Genomic DNA, 26,593 nt, shown 5'->3' on the forward strand with positions numbered 1-26,593 from the left:
TTAAAGGAACTTCTTTCTCTCTCCTGTGTGGAAGAATATTAGGGTTTGTTTGCATCTTTGCTCCCAAAATAAAAAATTTTTTTTTCCTTGTGAGGAGAAGCTATTTTTTTTTTGTTTTTTTTTGTTTTTTTTTAAACCTGGTAATATTTACTACTTTGCTACTAATCGGTGTGAATAAAGTCTGTCTTTCAGAGTGGCAGGATACCTAATTGGAAGTGAAATGCTGTTCTTGTTAGCCGTGGTAACCCCCGGCAACAGTTCCCCAGGAGACAGGCTTTGGCAAATCTCTATGGCCTGTTTAGCAAATTCCTAATTCGTGTCCCCTGCACAGCGCGGGCATAAAGCGCCGGCAGTTTATGGCCCTGAGCAGCAATGATGCGGCGCCTTGTGTTTGACCAGCGATTAAGCAGATTGAAGTGCTGCCTCGGCTGTTTGTCCGTGATAAGTGTCCCACTGCAGGCCTTCAGGTCTCAGATACTGGCGAAGCCCGTCTGTGCCAGTTCGATGCCACACTCTTACATGAGGCATGATTCCAAACGGGATTGACAACACGGGGAGCAGTTTGCACAGGGTATCGCAATGCCTGTGCTAAGGCTTAAACGTGTCACTTGACAAAATTCTGCCATTTTTTGGACACATCAACACATTACAGCATAAGACAAATAAAATTCATCAGCCCCCAAATAGAAAAAAAAACTTTTGACTTCTTATTTTTTGCTTTCTGTTATAGATAAACAAATACAAGGTAAAGTAAAATGTTCAAAATTTCTGCCTTCAATTCAGTGGTTTTATTTATTATAAAATTGCCGTCGTCGTAAAATAAAAACCCATATTAGTTGGACCCTAATTTAAACAACCTGATGGGGTTAAATGCCAATGAGTCAGCACGGTGAGCTAGCGGTTAGCATGTCTTTAGTTCACTGACGATTTACATTGTCCATACGACGTGAACGTGAATGTGACAAGTTGACCGTTTGTGGCCTGCGATTCATGGCGACCAGCTCACTGTTTTTTCTGCCACTTCCTTAAAGTCAGCAAATCGCAACAAAAAAAGGTCACATGCAGCAACTATAGAGTCATTACAATTCATGAAAATGTAACAAAATGCAGTAAGTAAAAAAAAACAAAAAAACAAGAATGAATATTTTTGTATGCTTTTTCGGGGTGTTTTCACTAAAATTGAATGATGACAGCAAGAAACAAATTCCAAAAGTATCATTGGGGCCGTTGTCATTATGCTTTGTCAGGAAATGAACCAGCCTAACGATGAATGATTTTTATTGATAACATCATGTAATGAAGCTCCATCAGATTAAGGATTATATTATAAAAACGGAAAATCAAATAATTATGCCTTCGCAGACAATCTGTGTGGAAGCCAACACAAGGTTATTTGGAACTATCCCATTTGGGAAGGAAAAAAAAAAGGAAATATTTCTTGCTTCAAAAGCAATGTGTCAGCCTGATGTTTGTCTTGGAGATGATCTCAAGAGTAGCAAGACAACGTTACCTGCGATACAAGACTCTTGTGATTCCGTGTGAATGTCGTTGCGGGTTTTCTGAGGTGAAACGATAACGGCGCCTTAAGACATGATGTGTATTTGTTTGCCGACCACAACGGCGCTTTGAAGTGCGTTGTTATTCTTTCATTGATTTGTTCGTTTGTAGTGATGCCGTGTGCTGTGTGCCCTCATGCGGGCACGGATACACGCACACGCACACGCACCCCCACACACGCACACACAACAAAGTCGTAGTCGCAAAAACATAGTCGCAATTAAAGCCAATGTGACCTTTGTGTCCCACCCTCCTTTCACCTTCGCGCCAGATGGGCTCTCGAGAGCCTGCAGCATCCGATACTTAGGTGAAAAAAAAATAAAAGAAATCTGTGACTAAGTCAAATTATATTTGTATTTTATTAATAACATCTGGATTAATTACAATGCAATACAATACAACTTTATTTATGTGAGTTTCACAACAGCTGGAGCTGTAACAAAGCGCTTTCCGTATGGTGTAATGATAATTAAGAACCCACTTGTGGAAAAAGCCATCGAGAGCAAGCTTCCTTAACATCATCGTAAACAACGCAATCAAAATGGCTCTGTAGCGCCACCTAGAGTGGCAAAATAATAACCAATCCAGGCCCGTTTGACCTAGGCCTACGAAAGTTGGGAGGCACATGTAGCATTGGACAAAAATGCTAATTACGTCTTGATTTTTGATTTGCTAGTTTAGATGTAACGACTTACAGTAGAACAACTGTGCTACATTTCAAACGTAGCCATACTCATATTTGGACAGAGACAAAATTATGATTTGTTTTCTAAAGTTACGTTAAATTTTCAGTGTGAGACCTATTATCGCCTTTATGTCAGATTTGTATCCATGCTTAGCCTGATTCCAATCTGAAGGGATCTGATTCTATGTGTTTTCTTTTTACATTGTCATGACATAAATCCAGATTGTGCTGCTTGATAGCAAAAAAGTGCGGTGTAAATCAAGCCAAAATTCAAACTAGTGTTTGTACCCGCAAAGAATATTTATTTATTTATTTATTTATTTATTTATTTAATCTTTAAATCTAGCATGTTGCCAGTGATGTGGTAGTGATCTTACTCTATTAACTTGAGAAATGCAAAGATCTCCACCAAGGCGCCCCACGTTTCTTAGATAAGCACCAAATTGTACATTTTCATCGATACCCACCTCTGGCACATGAGTAAATCTTTCGAGTTCACTGAGAAATTCAACTATGCCACATTGTTGACGCACCAAAATTTAAGTTCGTGCCCACCCCTCCACAAAGAAGAAGAAAGTGAGGCGCCCCCGGCACACTTTTAAAGTACAGCATGTTGCTTTTGGTTAGAGTGGGCGAAGTAACCCCCCCCTCCCCCTTCTCATAAGCCACCCCCACCCACTCGCTCAGCATGATCAAAGATAAAGTAAATGTGGAAACATGCAATTAGCGTCTCAGTCTGATCCAGCCGTTCTATTTTTATCGAGCGCATTTAAAATCCATGCGAGTTGAGGATGTTTTGCGCACAGCCGTGGAGATTGAAGTGCCAGCTTTCAGTGTTGCTAAATTAATGAGACTGGGCGCCACCCCCGCAGCATCACACTCTGTCACCACGGTGCTCATGATACATTAAAGAGGGAGGCCCTCAAAATCTCTCGCCGCCGCGGTCTCGTTGCAGACAGGAGCAACTAAAACAAAGTGTGAGGAAACGCATGCTGACGCAACAGGGAGCGAAGGGTTGCTAGACCTGGAAAGGCAAGTAAAGAAAAGAAACAAAAATATGATAGAAGGACCTGAGTTGCATGAAAATATTTATTTATTTATTTATTTATTTGTTTCCTTTCTTCCGTAGTAGGATTATTTAAAAAAAAAAATTTTTTTAAAAAACTGTGAACAAAGAATCCACATTCTTTTTTTTTTTTTTTTTTTTTTGCTGTGGAATATTTCACTTACAAAAATTCTGAATGGGTACACAGTACTTTACAAATAAATGCGGATTCCAACATACTTGTCAACATATGTTTGCTACACTTTTCCTTAATTCTCTTAACTCTTCATGACAAATTTCAGCCATCTTCCTTGATGTACAGTGTGTAATTACATGCCGTTAACTCAGTGGTGGCCCGTCAAGGCCTTGAGTCTTCTCTGCTGGCCTAACATAATCAAGAAATCTTGATCATATTCTTCACGTTGATATCATATTATTATATCCGAGTGTTGTATTTTTAGTGAGAGTTTTTATCCAATCAGAATTCAGCCAGCTCGTGTTGCCAGGCAGATTTCGGAATACCAGTAGTACGCACTATGCGTCCGAGGCCTTCAGATACAATCATGTGGGCGTCTGTTCTGTGTGAGTATGTTTTTTTTTTGTTTTTTTTACAGTTGATAGACTGTTGCGATAGCCAATCAGATCATGAGTTGATGACAGTAAGACCTCACGTTGAAGGTGATGAACGCATTTTGTGATTGGATACTCCCTCGTGAGGGGGCAGCGCTATGCGAAATCAACACTGCAGTCTTTCTTTCTTGTCATCATTTTTGTCAAGTATGCATACATGTCTTGCACGTGATTTAAAGCCAGTCAGCTCCTCTCTTCAGACTGAAACCATCTTCATCTTCTTCTTCTTCTTCTTCTTCATCTTCAACCGTCTTCTATGTTTCACTAGATTTGCCCGTAAAAATTGTGGACTAATGAGTGCGTTCCATCGTTGAGATGCTAATTTAGTCTGGTGTATTATTAATCTGAGCCTCTGCAGCAATTTGAACGTTCTCATAATAATGCCTCAGGCTCCCGCGTAATGAGTCTTTTTCCATTCGACTTTAGTGGTTGACAGTGAAGACGCGACAGACGCTTACGGAATCAAAGGTTTGTCTGGCGCTGTGTGTGCGCGCGCGTGCGTGTTTCCACTGAGACACGCGTACGTTCTCTTCCAAAGCGATCAAAGGAAGTTGCAGCAGGAAGGAGAGCGAATACGAAAAAGCCAGGATGTAAAACACTGCCCGGGGAAGCTGACAGAACGTCTCCACACTGCTATGTGTTGCGTTACGAAGTTGGACTCACAACGCTTTACGTCAGTCATGATGATCGGTTGTGTAGTTATTCTCGCGTCACGCAGTGACTCATGAGTCTTTTCTTAGTGTGTGTTCTGCCTGCCATAATTACATTTTTTTCCATCAAAACAATTTAGCCTGTCTTTAGCAACCACGAACCTGGCGTGGTCCAGTTTTCAGATCATTGCGTTTTCCTGTCTCCTCTCGGACAAAAAATTTCCTTGCCAACATTTTGACAAGTTAACACAGGAGACCCCATCCTGGCCAACGTCTATCTTGAGAAGTAAATAGGAAAGACCCTTGTTCTTCTCCATTCTTGTTTGTGCTGTCGGAGCTGCATGACTGGTCGAGTCGAAAATTGTGGGTTCCATCCTGGGCCCATCTGACCATGCCCAAATGTCCTTGAGCAATCCCCAGTTCGAGTCGTCGTCTCTCAACCCGAAAATTGTGGGTTCCATCCCGGGCCCATCTGACCATGCCCAAATGTCCTTAAGCAATCCCCAGTTCCTCCTGATGCTGCGTCATCAGTATGTGAATGAGAAGACAGTGCGAAAGTGCTTTGAGTGCCTTGAAGGTGTCAAAACGATATACAACTGAAAGCCACTTGAAAATCATTTCTTTTATTCTGGCTGGTAAATTCAATATATCCCTTTTTTTTTTTCAGTTTCATGAGGTGCAATTTTAATGTGGGAAACGGACCACCATAAAGCAAGTCACTATTACCTCTTCCGCAAAAGATTGAATCGAGGCAACTGGCCTTTTCTTGGTGGAAAGGTACTACCTGTAATATTACCGCTTACCGACTAGCCTACCTGGTTGGAGTGTCATCTTATCGGTTGTTTTAACACCTGGATAACTTCTTGTTTTTTTCATCACTTAAGTGTAGGTATTCACTTTGCATGGCTCCTAGTGAGAAAAAAAATACATTTATCAAATTAACAGCCATTAAGTGCCTGCTCATACACAGTGGGTTTGCACCAGAATCTCTGCGCTCAAGTTAATTTAATATCTTGACGGGTGCCGCCCACGCCCCCAGCCACGCTCTATCCTTGTCTTTGCTTTCATTGCCACAGCTTTCCACTTTCACTACCAGCCCCCACTGCTAGGTGCTAAATTGTCTTTAAATTGGATACTTAGGGGAGAAAAGAACCAACTGTCACTCCTCGCTCACACACAGCGTATGCACTGTATGTGAACCCGATTTGAAGGCATAGGGATATAAATGACTGCCTTATTTGGGCTGGTAAATTGCAGGATTTTTAATAAAAACTGAGTTGCATGTTTATTTCTTTTCACCTCCAGGACTCAGGCCTCATCTGTAATCATATAATAATAACCCCTTTGACACTGGCACATGTATCAACCTTCATTGTTTTCATTATTCCTGTAGTGTATGGTAGTACCTGGTACAGGTCTCTGGATTGTATTTACTCTAGGTATGAATTTGTTTCTTACCTTTAGAGACTCCATCGTCTCTACCGTGGTGGGCTGATCTAAACTGTACTACTTGATGAAAATGTGGTTAAACGAGGCTGGTTGGGTGCATTAATGTGAGTGCTTATGTGTGTGTGAGGGGTGGCGTTGTATTAGCTGCGTTAGGATGACTGGTTTCCTCCCAGAGTCCAATAAAAATGACGGTGCCTAGAACAGATTTATGGCGGCCATGTTGTGTGCCGGAGGGCGGGCGAGGCGGGGGGGACCCCTTGAGAGTCTCCCCTCTTAACCCTCCGCCCCTGTTTTTCAATTTCTCTAGCTTCATTTTCTCCGTCTTCTCTTTGTTAATAATCATTTTCTCACGGATGAGACTTGCGAATTAACAATGGCTTGTGTTGTCCCCTTCTGCCATTTTTCTGTTTACTTCTACCTCCATTTTTTTCCCCCTCCAGGCGACGCTTGTCTTCTTTGTGCGAAGGTCACAGCTCTCTTGATTTCAGCTGAACTTAGACAAGCCTTTTAAGTGATGCTTATCTCATTTATCGCTTTGCGCTAATGCACTTTTGTGAGTATGTTCATAGCTATTATGGCTCCGAGCCAAATTGGACAGATTGTGGCACAACCAACCACCTTCTTCAAGATGTATCTTAATGAAGAAACTGTACTGAGAATGAAACATAAACTGTGTTGGCAGCATATGCATATTTCCAGTAACTAGTGGCTCGAGCTCTTAGCTTATGGCAACAAGATATTAGCGGTATCTCTGAGATTTGTTGCTAACATTCATATTTAACCTAAGTAAAGTTGCGCCATTCTGTAGATAATAAATTTTAAACAAAAATTTCCCTCATTTTTTTACACTACTGAAGTAGCAGAACGCTACTTTAGCTTGGCATGACAGAGTAAAAGCTGCTAGCTTTACTTACTAATGAACAAACTGGTTCAATCCCACAAAGAACACCTTTACACTTTAGGTCAATTTCTAACTATATTTTTAGCAAGTAACGTTGTTTCAAGGGAATGGCCCGGCTTAGCATGGTAGCTGCAGCTACGATGGCTAATATGCGAGACTAAATCATTAGCTTGCTATGACTAGCTGTGGTTACTGCTCTAAATGTTTCATACAGATTTTATTTACCACTCAGGAATTTGGTTCATATTCAAGCTTGTTAAAGCTCTGCCAGACTTTTCATATTATTTAATAAAATCGAAAATAATACATTATAGTATAATATATGACATTCAAGATGATTCCAGTCAGTATAATTTTCCTGACATAAATATTAAGAACATTATGAATCTTTAAAACCAGAGTAATGCTATCAGTTTCAAGCAATGTCTAGATGCAAAGGCAATTGAGATGAGACCTTCTTTGGTGATGGAAAACCGTGGTTCCATCGGTACTCAAATTGTGTTTTCAAGAGTGTAGCCCCTTTAAGTTACCACTTCCGATGGCCAGTCTGCAGCGAATACACACCCACCCATGGGGTAAAATCTTAGTTTTGTTCGTTTATGATTTAATTGTGTGGCTCATTTTTTTTCAAACAAATAGTCCTGGTATGAGTACAGAGGGAAATGGTTAGCCGACTCACTACTTAACAGTCGTTTGAACAAAAGAGCACATGTTGGGTATGTTTTATGTTACATTACGAGAGTGTTTTATTTTTTTTACATTTCAAGGAACCAACCAAGTTAGGTGTAGGTAAAGGGTAATGCTAAGCTAACCATTAGCCAGCACCAACTAGCTGTGGCCACTATGCAAGTTATGAGCAGATATTAATGGTATCATTGAGAACGTGCAAACAAAACATTATTGCTGTCAACAATTGTTTTTTGTTTTGTTTTATTGTATCAAGCTTTATTTGATCTCTTGTTTAAGATGAAGTAATAACCAACCACTTCTGCGCAGCTATACAATAATGATGCAGGGTGTCGTATCAGTGGGACAATACAATCCAGACTGGATTGTTTTGAAAAAAATAAATAAATAAACTAAAAAAAAAAAAAAAATATATATATATATATATATATATATATATATATATATATATATATATATATATATATATATATATATATATATATATATATATATATATATATATATATATATATATATATATATATATATATATATATATTGCCTTGACAGTCATACTCCACCTATTCCCAGTGTGATTGTTGTTTTCCACCTGCAGCAGGGGGAAAAAAGGCCTATTCGCCCTCCCCAATGCTTGTTACCATGTAAACATTGGACAAGTAATGTGGGTGTGTACATTTATTTTTGTGCTTGGAACGCAGAATTTGGCTAGTACCTCTAGGAAGAAATCAATGCCTTGGCGGTCTTCCATGCAATCTCTGTTGAGTATTTGTGTGTGTTTTCCTTGCTCTCTAGGCTTTTCTATTACATCTGCAGAGGGGGACGGTTGGTTTGAGAGATGCGAGGCGTGGGAGGAGGGGAATGTAAGGAAGATATCGTGTGCTGTGAGGAGCACAAGTATGCCAGCTGTATATGCCGCAACATCAGAGCATAGACGGGTGCTTTCATAGCATTGGGGGGGGAAACCCAACAGCACATTTGATCCAAAAAAGAAGAAGCAGTGAGATATACTGTATACGTTGATGCTTAAGCATGCAGACATGCAACGTGAGAAATAAATGGTTGACTCAAGGCGGTGTTAGAAAAAGCTGGAGGGCAAAATGAGGTCAGATGAAGACAGGCGGATCCCGAGTGTTTGCCTGGAGGAGGCCAGTTACTCTGTCATTGGAAATCCAGTTTGCACTATCACTTTTTCGGCCTCCATGCAGTTATGCATTGCGGGTAACAAACACAGATAGTTTGAGTAATTTGGTCCCGCTAAGATTTTAGGGTGAGTACTACAGCAGGAAACAGCCAAGTGGTGTTTTTAAAAATGAAATAATATATCACACTTTTTTTTTTTTTTGTTATCATTGCTGTCCAAGAAAAAGCGTGTGTCTGACTGCTTTTTATTCTTTTTATATGAGAAACAACAAAAATCCCATTCTGCTTTGTAATATTGTACATCTGGATTTATATATATATATATATATATATATATATATATATATATATATATATATATATATATATATATATATAGAGAGAGAGAGAGAGAGAGAGAGAGTTTTTATTTAGTTTTTATTTTTCTTTTATTTGTTTTACATTTCTGAATGAAAAAAAGACAGGGTTTTTTCAAATTAAAAAAAAAATAAATGTGATCATTTCATGTTTTGAAGTGAGCAATAACGCAGTGTTATCCATTTCTTAGAAAAAGCATTTTTAAACGAAATATAATTCCTTTTGGTTCATGTTTTTGGGATCTTGTTGTATCTAGTGTCATAGTTGTCCAATGAAAAGGTCTTTACTTAAGTTTTTTGTTTTGTTTTATTTTTTTTCCGTCAACACATTTTCACATTTTTCCTGTCCTGTCAATAATCTAATTATTGGGGAAGACATGCTTTTCATTGGACAGCGATTTTATGCTATGTGCATCAATATGAAGGCAAATCAAAAGTATGGTAGCTTAATTTGTTTTGAAAAATAAAATACAGGGTGGCTAAATGTCACTAATTAAAGAGAGAGCGCCCAAAGAGGTTCAGCTTTTTGTCGTTGCCTTGGGAAGGCACGTAAATATTCCTCTGACGCACGTCATTTAGTCGACACCGCTATGATTCATTTGTCACTTTTTCTCTCCATATTTAATTGACACTTGAGCATTATTATTCATGATGTGGTTTGAGCTCTCCGTCTGTGCTGCTTTAAAACCAAGAGGTGGTCAGTGGCTTAAAAAAATGTTGTGTGGATGCTCTGTTTTTGGCCTGCGGGCACTGAAAGGCATTCCACACACAAACACACACACAACCTCAGTGTGTTCTGTGACTCCATTTTTCCAAAGCGAGGTGGATGGAATAAGAAGTTGTGTCGCTATTTTGGAGAAGCGGCAATGGGCTGATATTTCCAGACCCTCGTTCATCTTTTATAAATTCCACAAGTTAGTCCTAAAACCACGATAACTTATTCTGTGAGTCGTGAGAAGTAATGGTAATACTTCTGTGCATAAAAGCACAAGGGCAAAAATGAATGAACAATAAGCAGGACTCGTTTTATTTGTTTGGTTTAAGGTTTGATTTTTACAGATAGAGGCTAACCACACACACACACACACACCCGCCCACACGCACACACTTACTCCATGTTGGTCCTGCATGGCAGACCGAGTGGGCAGCCGCCACCCACAACCAGTCGCGCATATTTGGACCACACGGTGGGTGGGCTGAAGGTCACATGTACCCTGGACACACACATTGTTATTGTATCTGTTTTGGGTACCCAACATTAAAGAGGCGGAGTCGCTTTTCCCACAATTTTTGTGTCCTTGGGTAGAACACTGAGTGGGCGTAGCCACAAGACCGTTTAGAAACCAAAACAGCCCAAAACCAATTGTTTTGGACCCTTGTTTGTTAATTTTCTGAAAAACAAGTTTTTTGAAACCTTTGGGTTTGCAGTTTTGTGAGGCCGTACAGTACATGTTTTGTCTGGGAATAGCTCACACTCAAACCGAAATGCCAGAACATAAACTTTCATATGTGCTTCCTCGGCTCAAAGTGTATATTTACGATCTTCGATATTCACATCACTTTAGTCTTCATGCAATCTTTAACATAGACACAGACAAAGTTATTCAAAAGACAAATGCGCATAAGTGTGGTGTTTTTTGCGACATTACCAACCACTAGTCTTGCATGCATTTTGCATTTCCGGTCTTTCATCTTTTTTTTTTTTTTTTCAAAGACTGTTTGAACTGATTTCGCTTTGACCCAATTAGTTATGTAAAACTTGCAAAAACATGTCCGTTTTGACCAGGCTGTTGTGATATAAAAGTGCCGTAATGTTCAAGACGAACAGGCCCTCAACATTTCATACAACTGACCACAAATGGGCTTTTATCACTATTTGTTTAACGCAAAACTTACTTAACAGATTCCTCAAACTGTGAATGTGCGAGGCATGTGGCAAGTAGGGAATCATAAACTTAGTCTCCTCTGTGCACCGGGGTCCAGTGACTCCAAACATACGAACTTTCGAGGTCACAAATGGTGCGTGATGAACAAGTTATCACAGTGGCGTAAGAATACCGTGTCAAGAATGCGAGCTCAATTACCGCCATACTTGTTGTTTATTTGACTATTGTGACCTCGAATTGGTTTTTATACAAATATTTAGCATAGGTTGGTAATAGACTACATTTTGTGCTGACTTATGTACAAAGGACCGTGTTAATATTGGTTGAGAAGGAATTTTCTATTTGGCTTGATTTTATCAGTGAAAACAAATTCTTAAATGTTACCTTGGTCCTAATTCAATTTAGGATTTCCAAATCTTGTTGAAGGTCTGCGCACTACTTGGTGCTGTAGTTCTTGCGCTTATCTGCATTGTGTTTATGTGATTAGTCAGCCCATGGGAGGCCAAGCCAGCTTTTGTGAAAAGTGATGCTTTGTTGAAAGTAGAGTAGTGGGAGGCGGAGAGCAAAATCTCGTTGGTGATTCTCTCAAGGATGTTTCAAGTCTTCCCCTCAGCTGTTACACGCCGCATTCCTAGAACTGCTGACTCTCACCTCCTGGAGTTTGGAACTATTCTAAGACGGCAATTATTTTTTTTCTTTTTGTATGTGTGTGGAAACCTACCAAGCCACAACATTGAGCTTCAGCGAGAATAGTTGTGACACACTCAAGTGAGAAGAGTTTGTTCTGCATGCAGCTCAATTATTTTTGTTTTTCTTCTTTGTTAAGGATAATGTGTTTAATGATACAAACTTTGTACTGGCTCAACGCTTATTTTCATGTCGACAAAACTGGCGCTCACTCCCGAAAGAGTTCAGAAGCAGGTTTTCCTCAAGGAACAGAGCTCACTCCAGGTTGAGGTTATTTGAAGTGCAAGTTTTGCTCTCACCGGCTTCTCAATGCTTATTTTCTTCTGGAAACAACTATAATCAGTCCATCTCAGATCTCTGGCAAGGCTGAGTTGCTTCTTTTTCTGTCTTTCCGTATGTTAGCAGGTTAAAATCCTGAAAAAAACCCCACTCAGCTATAACTCTTGTTTTAACACTGGTATCTAACAACATTGCCTCGGTGTTCCAGCTTTTTTATTTACTTGAGCCTTTTTATCTCCTAATCAAAGTTTGTTTGTGCCCATGGACAGATGGCCATTACACCGGGACTCCACCGTCTTACGGCTACGACGCCGACCGTGCCGAGGAGCAGCGGAGACACCACGACATCCTGCCGTACATCGACGACTCGCCTTCTTCCTCACCTCACTTGAGCTCCAAGAGCCGAAGCAGTCGGGACACCCTCTCTTCGGGATCACTGGAGTCCTCCAAGTCGGTCAGTGTGTCACGTCATATTCCCCTATGTTATTAACTCAGCGTTGCCATGAACCTCAATGTAGCAGTTTGGTTTTTCCTTCGCTCATATTCTATTGCCTGGTCCTGGTTACAGGTTTTGAATAGCGCAACCTGGATTTCTTTTTCATGATAATAGGTATTCTTCCAAAAATGTTCCAAAAGCAGATCCAGATTGTTTATAACTGACTTTTTTTTATAACAAACCTCATCGTTTCATCCAATATGAAATTCATATTGAAAATACAAATGAATATGTACAGTTTATATTCAGTTAATACAAATTTGTCGTCTGTACAACTTATTTTATTCAGGGTGTCAGGAGTTGATTCAGCGCGCAATTGCCAGGCCTTGACCTTAGAAGTGAACATAAAATCAAAACAAAACCAGTGGTCCTGGGAATGTGATCCGATCCATCTGCAAACTGAGGAATCAGTTTTTACGTTAAACGTCACAGTCTAAAAAAAAAAATAAAATAAAAAATGACGTACACTGGACGTACAATTGTTGATCTTAGAATCCGCCACTTTGTACAATTCCTTGTCTTATATCAACTCTGGGTAACCGTTGTTGCTTTAGCAACCGTGTTATTGACTCCAGTCCTGAAAAGGATGAGAAGGGGGATATTTTTCATGGTTTGTCGTCACACATTTTCATTTTGTTACCATGTGAAATGATATCCATACCAGAAGGGATACAAACCAAGTTTATTAACCCATCAACTGATGAGGATCAGCGACCTGGCCCTGCAAGATTGACAGAGAGCTAAACATTCTAAAAAGGTTGAGCGTTAACTCCCTCTTAAATTACAATAATTGTCAACACTTCCTTTGACCTCAATACATTCAGGAAGTAGGCTAATCTATTTTTACAGGAATCCAGTCTCGTCAAAACGCTGTAAATTGACGAGGAATCGAATCTGCCATTTGGGATGATTGCTGTCTGACTTGCAGCCTCACGAGCTGTCATCCGCAGATGGAAGTCATCCCTTTTCAGAGGCGGGCTGATTGTCATCTCAGAGGCAAACTTACCGGCTGTTTCTGTTTCATGTTCAAGAGAGAAAACCTTCTATGGCATCTGATGAATAGCTTGCTAAGGAAATGAACATTAACAAGCCAGGGTCATCATCGACTAGACAGCATTAACGCATTCGCTGCCATTGACGGCTAAAGACGTCAAAGATCTTTTTTTTTTTTTTTACTCGGCTGGTAGTGAATGAGTTAAAATACGTATTTATCTTGGGAAAATGTGACTTTGGGTTTAAAATGAGTCATTCTCAAATGAGCATGATCTTCCTTTAGCATGAAGGAGTCTCATGAGAGATTGGACTAGGCTAATAGCGCCTCTCGCCAGCATGCCCTCGGAAGAAGTAATCGCATCAGTGGTCATGAAGCAATGTCAGTGACGCCGCCCCGCTGTCAGCCTCTGCTCACTGTGAGGCGACGAGCTTGATTGATGTCTCGCTTCTGCCAATAAATGATGAGTTTGAGTGCAGGCCACCTTTGACCTGCTGCAGTGAGTGCAGAAGAGATTTTAAAAGGGATTTAGCCTACACAGTTATACAATTATCCGTCCGATGAAATTCCCACAGTAGCCTGCCACTCTTCCGGTTAGTGTCATGAGCGTGGCGTTAGCACATCCTTGGTTTGCCCTTGTACTGACATCCCCCACCATCGCACTCCACCAGACTGCTTCTCCCACTTGAGTCAGAGCTCATGGAAGCTGTGATTGGCTCATTATAGAGTTGAGGCTTTATGACGTCACTGTGATGAGTCATCGCCGTCATGTCATTTTTTTCAACCGTGGCTCGCCTTCCCACGATAATCTGACTGGGGAGAAAGGCCATGGCCGGATGATCTATGGGTGCTCTGTGGTCTTTTTAATTTTTAGTTTTAATCAGAAATGCACATCGTTCATGTTTGTCATGTCAACTTGGATTCTTATCAAGTCATCGGCGCTTGTGGTGGCTCACATAGTTAAAATGGTGATTTTGTTTTCTATGTCTGTGTGTTGACAGGAATTACGGAGCTTTTTGGTTTGTGCTTCATTTGAATTGAGTTTCTGCACTGAGACGAATGCTGATTTTAAACAATGTACAAAGAATGGAGGCATCAGAATGTGTCAGCCTTTCTGGCTTCCATTTGGCCAAAATACATTTTAGATATAATAAACGTGTTTTTGTGTAGGCAATTTATTGATTTATTTATTTATTTTTAATAAAACCCAGTTGTTTGTGAATGTTATTTTGTTTTCATCCCAGAGTTAGGAAAATTAGGTTTTTCTTTCAGCTCCATGTGTGGCCTAAAGCAGCTGGGGTTGACTCAGTTCTCCTCATGACCTTGAACAAGATAATTAGGGGAACGAGTTTGTACAGGCTACTTCTGTCCAACTAGGTCTGTCAGAACGTTTATCATTTTCTTATGAAATTTGAGCCTGATGCCAACATGCTCAGAATGATGAAATAGTTTACCTTTGAAATTTAAACAGTTCTGAAGTCAAATAACTATGACCTGGGCCATAAATATCAAGGAAATTATGATTCAAAACTCAAGCAGGAATCACAATTTTAGTTGGATCACATATATTTTTTTTAGATCCACAGCAAAATGTCCCAGATTCAATATCCCATGTCATTCAAAAGATATAAGATAATATCTTAAACTGAAAATAAATAACTTTAGAATAACACATACTGTAGAGTTATTCTCTAAATATCCATTTTTTGTTTATCTCAAAATTTGGAATTTAATTATAATTTGATGACTTGCATATTAAATTCCTTTAAACATGTCAGATAGTCAACTAGTCGACTAGTCTGTACCACTCCTACTGCCTGTTTGTATTGTAGTTAGCATCCTGTGCAGTGGTGTCGTTGTACATGTCTGCTCCTGAAGAGCATTCCCAATATCTACTGTGAAATATGCGGTGCATATGAAATTAAATAAGCAGAAGTAATGTCACGTTGAGGAAAATATCACCATTTTCTCCTACAGCTGAGGAAGGCTCTGTGACGGTTCCATTACAGAGCAGACACGGCAAGAGATGGGAAGCAATCTCGTTTGGGGTTTCACCATGCAAGGGATGTCAAAAGAGGGATGCTAAACAGCTTAGACGACGAGAAATAGAAATTTGGAATGGTTAATAAAGTGCAGAACGGGGCATGGATTGCAATTTGAGTGTTTATCGGAGCTGACGTTCTCCTGCACTCTGTGGGAAACGGAGGCAGAGGTTGGGAATAATGTTATTACAATCGATGCTGGTCAGTTTCTAAATGCGCCCCGTGAGTTGCAGCTGCTGAGGGGCATTTGAATACATTTCCTTGAACGACAATTAGGCTTCTGTTTGGCCAAAATGTGAAAGGTTACCAACTTTTTTTTTTTTTTGTAGCTGCATGAGAGTCAAATTTTGATTGTTGTGTATATTCCGGAATTGTACTCTTCCTTTTTTTTCACTTAACCATGCATCTGCATAACCTAAAAAAAAAATTCTTATCACGATATAAATTGAATCCATTCATCGTATTGATATATATCGCAAAATAAACATGTAAAATTTATTTTTAAAAAATCCATTTACCAATGCTCCCCTAATGGGTTCACAAGTGAAAACATTGACACAGAAACCTAAATATAGTCAAATATTGCGCTTTATCATACCATTACGTCAAGGTCAATGAATAAAAGATGATATGTCTGGAGATGCGGGTATATCCTCGTCTGTGTCTGGGCTGGTTATGGTTCCCTCCTTTGTTATCATGCGTACTTGTGGCTGAGCATTCCCTCCTCGTGTTCGCTCTGGATCTTCTTAGTTCTTCCAGTGGACTCTCGTGTTCCCTTTCCAGCTGTTGCACTTCTGTTGATGTAACCTCATATTCAGTATAGCTCCAGCTGACTCATTTAGCTTAGCAAGGTTTATGTCCATTTTTCACTCTTTTGACTAAGAGTCACATGGTCCCCAATGTTGCTTTGGCCATCACACGTCACTGCTACATTACCGGTACTTCTTCAACTTTTAAATCCTTTCCATTTCACTTGAGTCAGATTGTTGATACGTAATTGACAATTTGTACTTTTCTCGAGGGATTGGTACATAAAGTGTCGTACTATAATACTAAATACATTTATACTTCACGTTAGGAAAGAATAACAGAGTGAGGAGGAGAAGAATGACTCTAAGCAGCAATGAAAGCTTAAATAGAGTGGAGGAAAATGACGTAACTTATCCTCTGCATAAGTGGCTCTTGCACTTTTTACACCACCCCAATAAATATTTCGCACTCTGAGTACTATTGTAATGAACGAGAGTTAATTAGTAGCGTAGTAGGCCAAAGTGTTCATAAAAAACGAGACCGATGTTTTTATTACGCAAAGTGTATTTAATATTATTGCAGGCCTTTGTAACATTATGCTTTTTGAACAGTATCACTGTGCTTAAATTTAGGGAAAAAATGCCCTCAAATAATGATTTAACTGAATGATGACTTTTTCCGCGAATGGTTCAAAATCTAGGAAAAAAAGTAGCGGCTTATAGTCCAAATATATATATATACAATTATTATTATTATTATTATTATTATTATTTCCTACTATTGTTATAAATTAAGAAAATTATCCCCATTCAAGGTGTACTTTTATGAGCAAGCTTTATAGTCTGAGTGCGTTGTTGGAGGATCAACTCCTTATTTGAATTATTTCATTTGTGAATTGTTGTTTTATTGTATCATATTTACCCAACTGCAAAAACTACCAGGGGTCAATTGTAGGGCATTGAAACGCTTGTGAAGTCCCCACTTCTTCTTCTGATGTTTTGGTTGATTTCATTCGATTTTCCGGATGCATTTGGAAATGTCCAGGCACTCCGGACTGTGGAGAGTGAAATATTTTTAGACAAGCAACTGAAAAAAAAAAACAAATACGTCAACGTTTGACTGTGAGGAACGTTATTTAAAATGTTGTATTGTTTTCGGTTATACCAACGTTAAGGAAGAAAATCTAACTCATCTAAGGAAATCATTCCTGAAGTTTATTTCAGAAAAAATGTTGCCGCTGTGTATTACAACACATTGTTCATTTTGGTCCTATTGCTGAGAAGAAAAACCGTAGCCACCATCCGTTTCACACCATCTTGATCCCCCCCCCCACAAATACATCCACCTTATGTGATGGATGCGTAAGTAATCATCAGCATCAGGTGTATTTCAAAATATGTGCACACCCGATAGTTGGAAATAAACATTTTTGAGCCGCAACTCTTGTTGCTTGTTGCCTTTGTTCACAATGCAAACAGTAAATCCCGGCGGTGGACTAACAAGTTCAGTTGTCAGTCCTCTTTCTCTACTTGTCTCTCTTTTCAGTCCCAACTGAAGAGACAAAAATGTTGTCGGGTCGTATGTGTGCTATTCTTCCCTTTGTGCGTGCGTGTGTGTGTGTGTGTCTGATTCTCTTTCATCCTCTCTTTCCTCGTCGCCTAAAGGACGGGATGCTTCCAACCTGAGTTGTGTTTGTGTGTGTGTGTCTATACTCTCTCGTTCAGCTACACACAGGTATTTATACACCAACCTTCCTCCACCTCTGGGACATCCTGTCTGTTTGAGTTATTTCAAAGTTCACGGCAAAGCAAGGCAGCCCGAGGAATCTCGCTATCTGTCTGTCTGTTTTCTTTCATGATCGTTCTCCTCGGCGAGCTTTGACCAGCCCTGGGGCGGGCGAGTCCGGATGAAGGATTTCGAGAAGTAGCGTAGAACTGATTATGTCTAGCTGTTTTTTTATTGAACAGTGTTAATCCCGCATGTTTTGTCCCCCCCCCCCTCCCCCTAATAAAAACAACAAGAAAAAAAAAAAACCCCAAGGCATTCATTTTTATTCGCTTTGTTTGTTGCAGACGGAATGTGACCTGGAGAAAGGTTTGGAAATGAGGAAGTGGGTCCTGTCTGGGATTTTGGCCAGTGAAGAAACATACCTCAGTCACCTGGAGGCACTGCTTTTGGTGAGAGAGCTCGCACACACACACACTACTCATTTCCTCCGTTTAGCAATCTCTGGTAGATCAGTTACTCGTCTAGTCCGCTGTCGTCTGTTCATGAAACCTGTTGTGAATGAAAACATTGTTAAAGATGCCGGCAATTGAAATCCTGATACGGTGACAATTAAAACCCAAGAGTAGATAGACAACTCTCGACACACCCATCCAACAATGTAGTCTGGTCGCTTGTCCCAAATTGGCAGACTTTCACATCCAAATTCACACGCAATTGAACGAACCTGACATGCAGTTTTTGGGGTGTCTAAAGAAGCCCACGCGAGGATGAGGAGAACTTGCAACATGCAAGCAAACATTACCTGAATGTGCTTACGATTCGGTTTGCAAATCGGTTGGTTATTTTTGTCATTTTCTAATTCTAACGCACCTTCGCACCTCTTTGCTTCCCTCCCTTTCAGCCCATGAAGCCTTTGAAAGCAGCGGCCACGACGTCGCAGCCCGTGCTCTCCGTGTCCCAGATCGAAACCATCTTCTTCAAAGTGCCTGAGCTCTACGAGATCCACAAGGAATTCTACGATGGACTCCTGCCCCGCGTCCAGCAATGGAGCCACCACCAGAGAGTCGGGGACCTCTTCCAGAAACTGGTGAGGCTGAGCAGAACGAAAGAGTTGTTTGCGTGTGGAACTGCCTGCCGCGGCTGCTCATCAGCAAAAAAACCTGATCCCCCAAAATGTTGACGACTCAGACACTTAGTATGTCTCGGCTACTTTTCCAGATCTATGAACACTGTCTACCAAAATGAAAATACTCTGCAGTTTTTCATAGTCAAATTGCAACCGGGCAGTTCATTTTAATACACCGCCACCATCTTGACATCAGAATATTTATTATTTTTGTGCTTGACTAGAATAACAACAAAACTGTTATGTACAACAAAGACAGTTTGGAGGTGATTGGAGTGAGATTAATTAAACATAAATATTTGTATGGTAAAACAATAGTTGACAATAAATATACGAGCACGAAAAACTACAGCCACAATGATAAACATTTTGCTCAATTATTATCTCAGCCAATGTTAGTCAAAGCTGAGCATTATTATAGAAGAAGGATGTCAGAGACACATGTAGGCCGCTCTTCTTAACTCATTCACGACCAGCCCAGTAAAAAAAAAAAATGGATTTTGACGTATTTATCCGTCAATGGTATTGAATGAGTTAATCACTTGCACAGCGGCTCAATTAACCCTCAATGAATTGGTCGTTAATTTTGCTGCTCACCCACTGCTGTTGGCCTCATTCGGCCCTCTTTTTGTCTCGCCCTCTCGCCCTCGCACTCTCTCATGTTCTAGCAGACATGCATTTGCGCACACGCACAAACAGAGCGAGGCTCAAGCTTGTTTCACAATGCTGCCTCTTTGCCTCATACAGCTGAGACCGCCGCTGCTCTGTGTGCTTTGTGTCTCAAAGACACAACGCTCTCTCTCTTTCTCTCGCTCTCACTTGTAGAATATTTGTTTCTAATAGTCACATTACCTTCCCTCCTAATGAGCGAGCCAGAAATGAATCTCAGTAAACAGTCTGAGGGCAATATTGCAGTTTAGTCCTAAAGTGACGACGCAGCACTAAAATAATTACATCTCCCATATCTATTGGCCGGCTGACTGACTTTGCAAAAAAAAAAAAAAAAGATGGACCAGGTTTAATGGCCTTGACCTCTGTGGAGCAGATGTACTAAAATGTTCGGCGTAAAATATGACCTGGTATCTGCTGAACAGACGGCCTGTATCCCATGGAAAATACTAGAAACCGATTGTACCTTCAGTAGTGCTAGTAGTAGCATCTTAAAGCCGTGGCGGTTACTCGCTCTCCAGGGCGTCCTCGGTTTACGAGAGTTCCCGACATATGAAATTTAGAGGTAACAAAATGTGCGCAGTCAACTAAGAGTACGTCGTCACAGCAGAAGAAAGCACGCTCGTTTAGTTCTTGCCTTATTTACTGTTTGTCATGAATTGATTGTTTTATATGTGTGGCCACACTTGTTTAGGGTGTCCCGATTCTGCAAAGGGTTCTGTCGCCCCGCCCCTATTACGTCTGTAAGGATGTTATGACACAACACGTGCCGTCCCAATTCTGCAATTTCTGCGCATTTGAACACCATCTGTACTTGAACTGGGTGTGCGCTTCATTGAAGGGTGTAGCGTGAGAATTGGGATTGGGCCGAAGACGCTTTCTAGCGATTCGATACGGATCAGAATTACACCGTGAACATAACGGGAAAGAATTTGAATTAATGCCGACATCCATCCATGCGTATTACAAGGGCGACTTTTGATCAGTTAAAAAAAATGTAAGTGTGCCTGATGATCCGACAAATTCGGTGCCTTTTTCTGCCAATTGATTAAAGTTTAAGGTGGCCATTTTACCACGTTACACTCAAATGTGACAAAATTATAGTAAGCCTGAATATTTTTTTCCACGCTTCACAGTGTATAATCATTCAGTCCACTTTCAATGCACGCATGTACTTGATGACATGCATTTACTTGCACAGATTCTGCCCTTCTCCCTTCAGCTACTGCTCATTTTACCATAAAAATAAGAATTAAAGTCTACGCACAACTGGCTGTATCAGAGGATACGATTAGATGAGAGCCGAAGAAGCGAGGAACGTAGGCGGAGATTTTAAGGGGAGTCATCTTGAGCCGAGTAAGGATAGCAAGTGGATTTAAGGCTCATAGCTTTGACAGGCTTAGGAATCATGGAACATTAGAAACCAGGAGGAGGAAGAGGCAAAAAGTGCCAGTGACAGTGTCAAAGGCGCGTGTTTGAAGGCTGAAAATAGGGTTCGATTACACCGTCGCTGGTGCTCCTCTGAGGACGCTTCATGCAATGCCGCAAAGTGAAGCTGTAACCTCCAGGAAGCTGCATGTCGACTAAATTCAACCTTTTTTTATTTTTTCACTCAATGCTTCTCTGCAGAAATGCGGGATCCATCTCGCAACATGGTGTTAATTTTTCGAGGGTTGCGGCTAATTGAACAGATGCTATTGAGCACCGTAAGGACCTTTTGCGTTGTGTGTGTTATTATTTCGAATTGTGTCATGAAAGATTTTCCTTTGATCCCCTTATTGGATTTGGAAACTTGCTCATTTGGAAAGAAATGAAACTCTGACGTGATCATTATTATGCGAATAGATACAATCTAGTAAAACGCACTATAAACATGACAAAATGTGGTACAACATTTTATTGAGTGGAGTGTTTGGCTCCATTCACAATGCAGAACAGTTTGGATTTATTTGCTCATTATGTGATTATATCTCCTGTATTCGATTTTTTTTTTTTTTCATGTAGCTTGAACAGTACAATTCTGATATCTTGCTCGGGCCTTCTTTTTTAACGGGCATATAAATTATATATACATTTAATGTGTCTGTAATATGCCTGTGCACGTTTGCTTTGGGCCATTGTCAGAATCTGTATTTTATTTTTTTTGTCATCAAACACATCAGCCAAATACTAACTTGTGTTTTGCTTGGTATTAACCTTTAATAACTGTTATATTGCATGCCTTTAGTGCATGCAGTCAATTGCCATAATCAACAAGCAACCAAACAAATTCTAGGAGTGTTTGTCTATGAGCAAACTTAGAAATTCAGTTTCCCCACCATACACTGATGCTTTTTTAACTGGTCGTCCAATGGATGTATTTGTTTGGCACGTAGTAGCACCCCTCTCGGCCACGTTTGACAAGTTAAGAATTCATGCTTAAAATTGCTCCCTTAATACGAGCAACAGGCTCAGCCCAGCGTAGCATTTGTTTTTAAATATGACTGGTAGGCCGTCCGGCTCCGCAGTGAAATTGTCACTTGTGTGCCCCTGAGACAACGCATCATAAAAGTGCCTCTTGCTTCTTTTATGGTGATGTATGATTGTTGTGCTCAATTTGACCTGCCTTCTACTAAAACACAGGACACGTCAACCATTTTTGCACTCAGAGGGATCACTTGCAGGTATTGTTTATTGCCATGCGATTTCATCTTTTTCAAGACTCGTATATTGTCTTCAAACTAACGGGAGGCGAGCACTCAATGCTTTCATTTGACTTTTTATGGAATGCAAAACAGAATGTGTCAAATCCAGGTGGGTGTGCCATATGCTTGCACTTTTATGTGTTTTGGAGTCAAGAAATCTCATCTCACAATTTACTGAAGCATTCACTAGAACTGCTGTAAATGTATTTTTTTCCACGAAAGCAGTATTCAGTCCCTTTTTTTTTTTTTCTTTTAACCATTGTGAGCCACTTTACTTGAAGCTCGTGCTCAGCATTTTAGAAGGGAGCCGAGATCAAATTGACATTCCTTAATTATGTTTGTTACCGCTTGTACTTTACGACTGCCTCAGTTCTACTTTCGACGATTAAAGTAGCTACACTTACGTTACGCTGGTATTTGCACCAACCGCATCTTGTGCAACCATTTATTTCTTATATATGCTTCCTTATTCAAATATACTAAAAAGGCAGGGAAATATGTGAAAAATGTATGATTTCAAAGAGTCCATTTTTTTTTAAAGACACTTGCAACAGTCACAATGTAATTGATTGATCTATCTCCCCACGCTAACAAAATGAGTGCAGACATTGTCTAGAAAACTCGTGAGCACACATTCCTGCCTAAATCAATTGTCACACTCTGCCGTGACGGTAAAGTTTGAGGTCAAGCCCAAATAAAGTACGAGAATGACATTTTAAAGACATCAGCTAGATTCGTGGTTCTCAAAGTTTGTGACACCAAATGCCTCAAGTAATATTTCGAGCTGTGTTGCCACTTTTGAGTGTTCTAAATCAGGAAAAATCACAAACAGGTCGTAGTTCAGGTTAGGGCGAGAGTCACAGTGCCAAAACTTATTGCGACAGCCCCAAAAAAGAACCACAATGATGAGTGAGGTCCTCATGAGTGTACACTTAGTGCAAATTCTTTGGCTAAACTGTAGTCTCTTTAGCTTCCTGCCATTTCCCTGATTACTCCCATTTTATGCACAGTCAGGTTTTTAATCGCAAGCAAATACGTTGGCGGGCGCAGCGGTCCGGCAAACGAAATAAATCAAAAACATCCCAGCTCATTTCCAGCCCAAGAAACTCTGCAATTAGTTAAATGATGGAGGTCGATACCCTCGTGTAGGTTTGTGTGGCATTCGAGTCATTGTACAGAGCTGGTCTGCGTTGCTCTGGTGACTCTTCAGTCTTTGGTTCCGCACAATTGATTGTCCTTTTGTGTTGGCTTTCGAGATGAATTTCAGCTCACTTAAATGTGCTTTCATAGCTTCAGTCAGTGAGTCGCGATGGCAATTGACATCCCGCCAGGTTGCCGTGGTTACATGCTGTTGTTGTGTCATCAGCAAATATTACAATAAGGAAGGCATGACTGTCATTGTTCAAATATAAATGTTCTATACCAGTGCTCCCCAAACACAAAAGATTTATTTTAATAGGGTTGTGTTTCGAGTCCCAATAAGGAATGTACATCAGCACGACGTTGAGCGGGTTTGACAACCACCGAAAAAAAAATGTACAACCAAATCAATGGTGGTGGTTTTTGTAGAGCTGTCAGAGATTCATTTCGATTAATCTCAATGGGGAAAGACGATTTGTGATCGATTCATATCTCAATGCACCGCTTACCACTTCAGCTGTGATCTGACTAAGGCTTGGTTTAAAAAATATATATATATTGATATCGATTTGAATCAATTTTCCTTTTCATAGCCCAATATCAATTCATAAAACCATATAGCGTTAGTTTTAATAATGTCTTTTTCCCCCCTAAATTCACATGACGAGATCTTGTCAACTTTGCGAAAGTAGCAAAAACAAAATGGCGGAAGCGCCAACAAGCATGAAAGGCAGAAGTATTTATTGTTTTGATCATGTACGTACATTAATGTTAATGTGCATTGACGTCAATTCTTAATGGAAATATTATTATTTTTACTAGTGTACCGATTTACAGCAAGAAGTTTGTACTAATTGCAGCATTGGATCTTCTGACAAAGAAGAAATTGGTACTGCGTGAAATCGTTAATTGAATCGAAAATCAATCAAAGTGAATCATCGATCAAAAATCTAATCGAATTGGGCCCTTGTGTATCGAATCAAATCGATTTTGGAAATGTGAATTGATACTCAGTTCTCGGTCTCTCTATCATATCATGAACTTGTAAACCGCTGTGTGTTTTTTATGACTTTCAAGTGCAGCATATGATGTTATCAAGGCTGTTATTTGTTTTTATTTGAGGCTGAATTTCCAGTGACACATCATGCTCTCTTCTGTTCCAGGCCAGCCAGTTAGGCGTTTACAGAGCGTTTGTGGACAACTACGAGCTGGCGGTGGAGACGGCCGAGAAGTGCTGCCAAGCCAACACGCAGTTTTCCGAAATCTCAGAGGTAATTAAGTCACAAAAGCGGGGCCTAAATTGAAATGAAACATATGGACAAAGGGATAAAACATAGAAATATATTATGACAACCCTATAGTAACATAAAAAAGGATTATTGCCTTCTCCGCCTTTCGAAGTAATTCTTGTTCCAGTACAAATCTACACCCCGCCTTACCTCAACAATATCTAAACAAACAGCGTTATTATTTGCAGCCTAATGGCTCACTCATTAGGCAATATGGCTCGCAGTTTTTCAAAGCATGTCACACTTTTATACATCATCCTCTGCGGGATTGGGGCTGCTGTCTACATGCACAATGAGGTCTTTATCTCCGAGCGTCGTTAATGGACCGAGCGGTGACGCATGACTCTGAGCCGCCCGAGCAAGATGGTGGCGCAGAGGGTGGGTGGCATTGTTACTGTGGGAGTGGATGAACTCGGAGCTTCATTGAGCAACCCTGCCAGGCATTCATGTCAATTCACTGCGCTCGACTTGCTTGTCTTTCGCTTCTCCAAACAGAACTTGAAGGTGAGAAGCCCCAAAGACTGCAAGGAGCCGACAGCAAAGAACTCCCTTGAAGGTCTTAATCCACATTTTTTTTTTGTCTGTGTGTGCGTGTGTGTGTATTCTACTCATTTTATTGAATGAAATATGGATTCAAAATGTCTGCTTTTTCTGGGTACTCTCGACAGCTTTGCTTTATAAACCAGTGGACAGAGTGACACGCAGCACGCTGGTGCTTCATGTAAGTAAAACAGCGTCCGCCCACATGGATGATTTATTAATGTCTGTAAATCAAATTAAAACAAAAGTGCTTGAATAAGTGTTTGTTTGCCTTGTCGCCAGCACCATAAAGCCTTTGAGAAAAATAGTGAGGATAATAGTTAATACTCCAATGTCAGATTAAAAAAAATGAATATTTTCCTGTCAAGTCAAATTAATGTGTTGTTCAGATTAATGACTTGTTTTTAGAGGACTCACTAATTCTAGCAGGGCTCATAATAAGTCTTTCTTTTTTTTTTTTTTTTTCCATTTTGGTGATCACTCATACAGTCATTTGATTGAGCTCTTGAGTTTCTTCGCTCCTCAGCAATAGAAACAGAGTGGCATAAAATAAATAACAGTTATCAGTACTTTCTTAGCAGGCACTCTCAGCTGCTTAACTTCACGCATGCTGGCTTGCTCATGTTGCCATGCTCAGATTTTACAAAAAAAAAAAAAAAGTCAATTGGAGTTGTGTTGTCGAATTATGACAATTCTGACTTCATGACTCCACAAAGTACCTCGATGAAACTGAAACAATACCACGACAAAAACCTAAAACAACAATAAAAGCAGTTGAATTTTAGGTGACAAACTACTTTTTTTTTTTTTTTTATCTTAATTGATTCGAAATAATATTAGCAGTAAAAAACAAATTGCATCATTTTGTCAATACACTATTATTTATTTACTTTGATTTTAAATTAATTGAACTCTTTTGCTTATAAATTCTTTTAAATTAGATTTTTAATTAAGTGAAGCACATTGAGTTACCTTGTGTATGAAACGTGTTATACACCAGGAATAAAGCCGCTTTTCCTTGCGGTACTTTTTTAGTACCGGTGCACTGTGCAACCACCCCGACTTCAATTAGTTTTTTTCTTTTGTGTTATTTTATACAATTAGATTGTACATTTAAATGTTTGTTTCCTTGTATGCTGCATGCTGTGCTTTGTTAGAAAAAACTTTACATATTAATGCACTC

At 40.0% G+C, this 26,593-nt stretch overlaps 1 protein-coding gene across 1 annotated transcript in view; it reads left to right on the forward strand.

Moving 5' to 3' along the window:
- Positions 1 to 26,593, forward strand: part of bcr (BCR activator of RhoGEF and GTPase) — a 71,265-nt gene that overhangs the window by 29,001 nt on the left and 15,671 nt on the right. Inside the window, exons 2-7 of the mRNA XM_088280852.1 lie at positions 12,225 to 12,409; positions 18,307 to 18,411; positions 18,864 to 19,049; positions 24,745 to 24,852; positions 25,366 to 25,426; positions 25,539 to 25,591. Of these exons, the coding sequence (XP_088136978.1) occupies positions 12,225 to 12,409; positions 18,307 to 18,411; positions 18,864 to 19,049; positions 24,745 to 24,852; positions 25,366 to 25,426; positions 25,539 to 25,591 (698 nt within the window). The remainder of the gene's footprint in view (positions 1 to 12,224; positions 12,410 to 18,306; positions 18,412 to 18,863; positions 19,050 to 24,744; positions 24,853 to 25,365; positions 25,427 to 25,538; positions 25,592 to 26,593) is intronic.

Source organism: Idiotropiscis lumnitzeri, chromosome 18, assembly GCF_059441095.1.
Source record: "Idiotropiscis lumnitzeri isolate Australia: NSW breed Sydney's pygmy pipehorse chromosome 18, RoL_Ilum_1.0, whole genome shotgun sequence".
NCBI classification, from domain to species: domain Eukaryota; kingdom Metazoa; phylum Chordata; class Actinopteri; order Syngnathiformes; family Syngnathidae; genus Idiotropiscis; species Idiotropiscis lumnitzeri.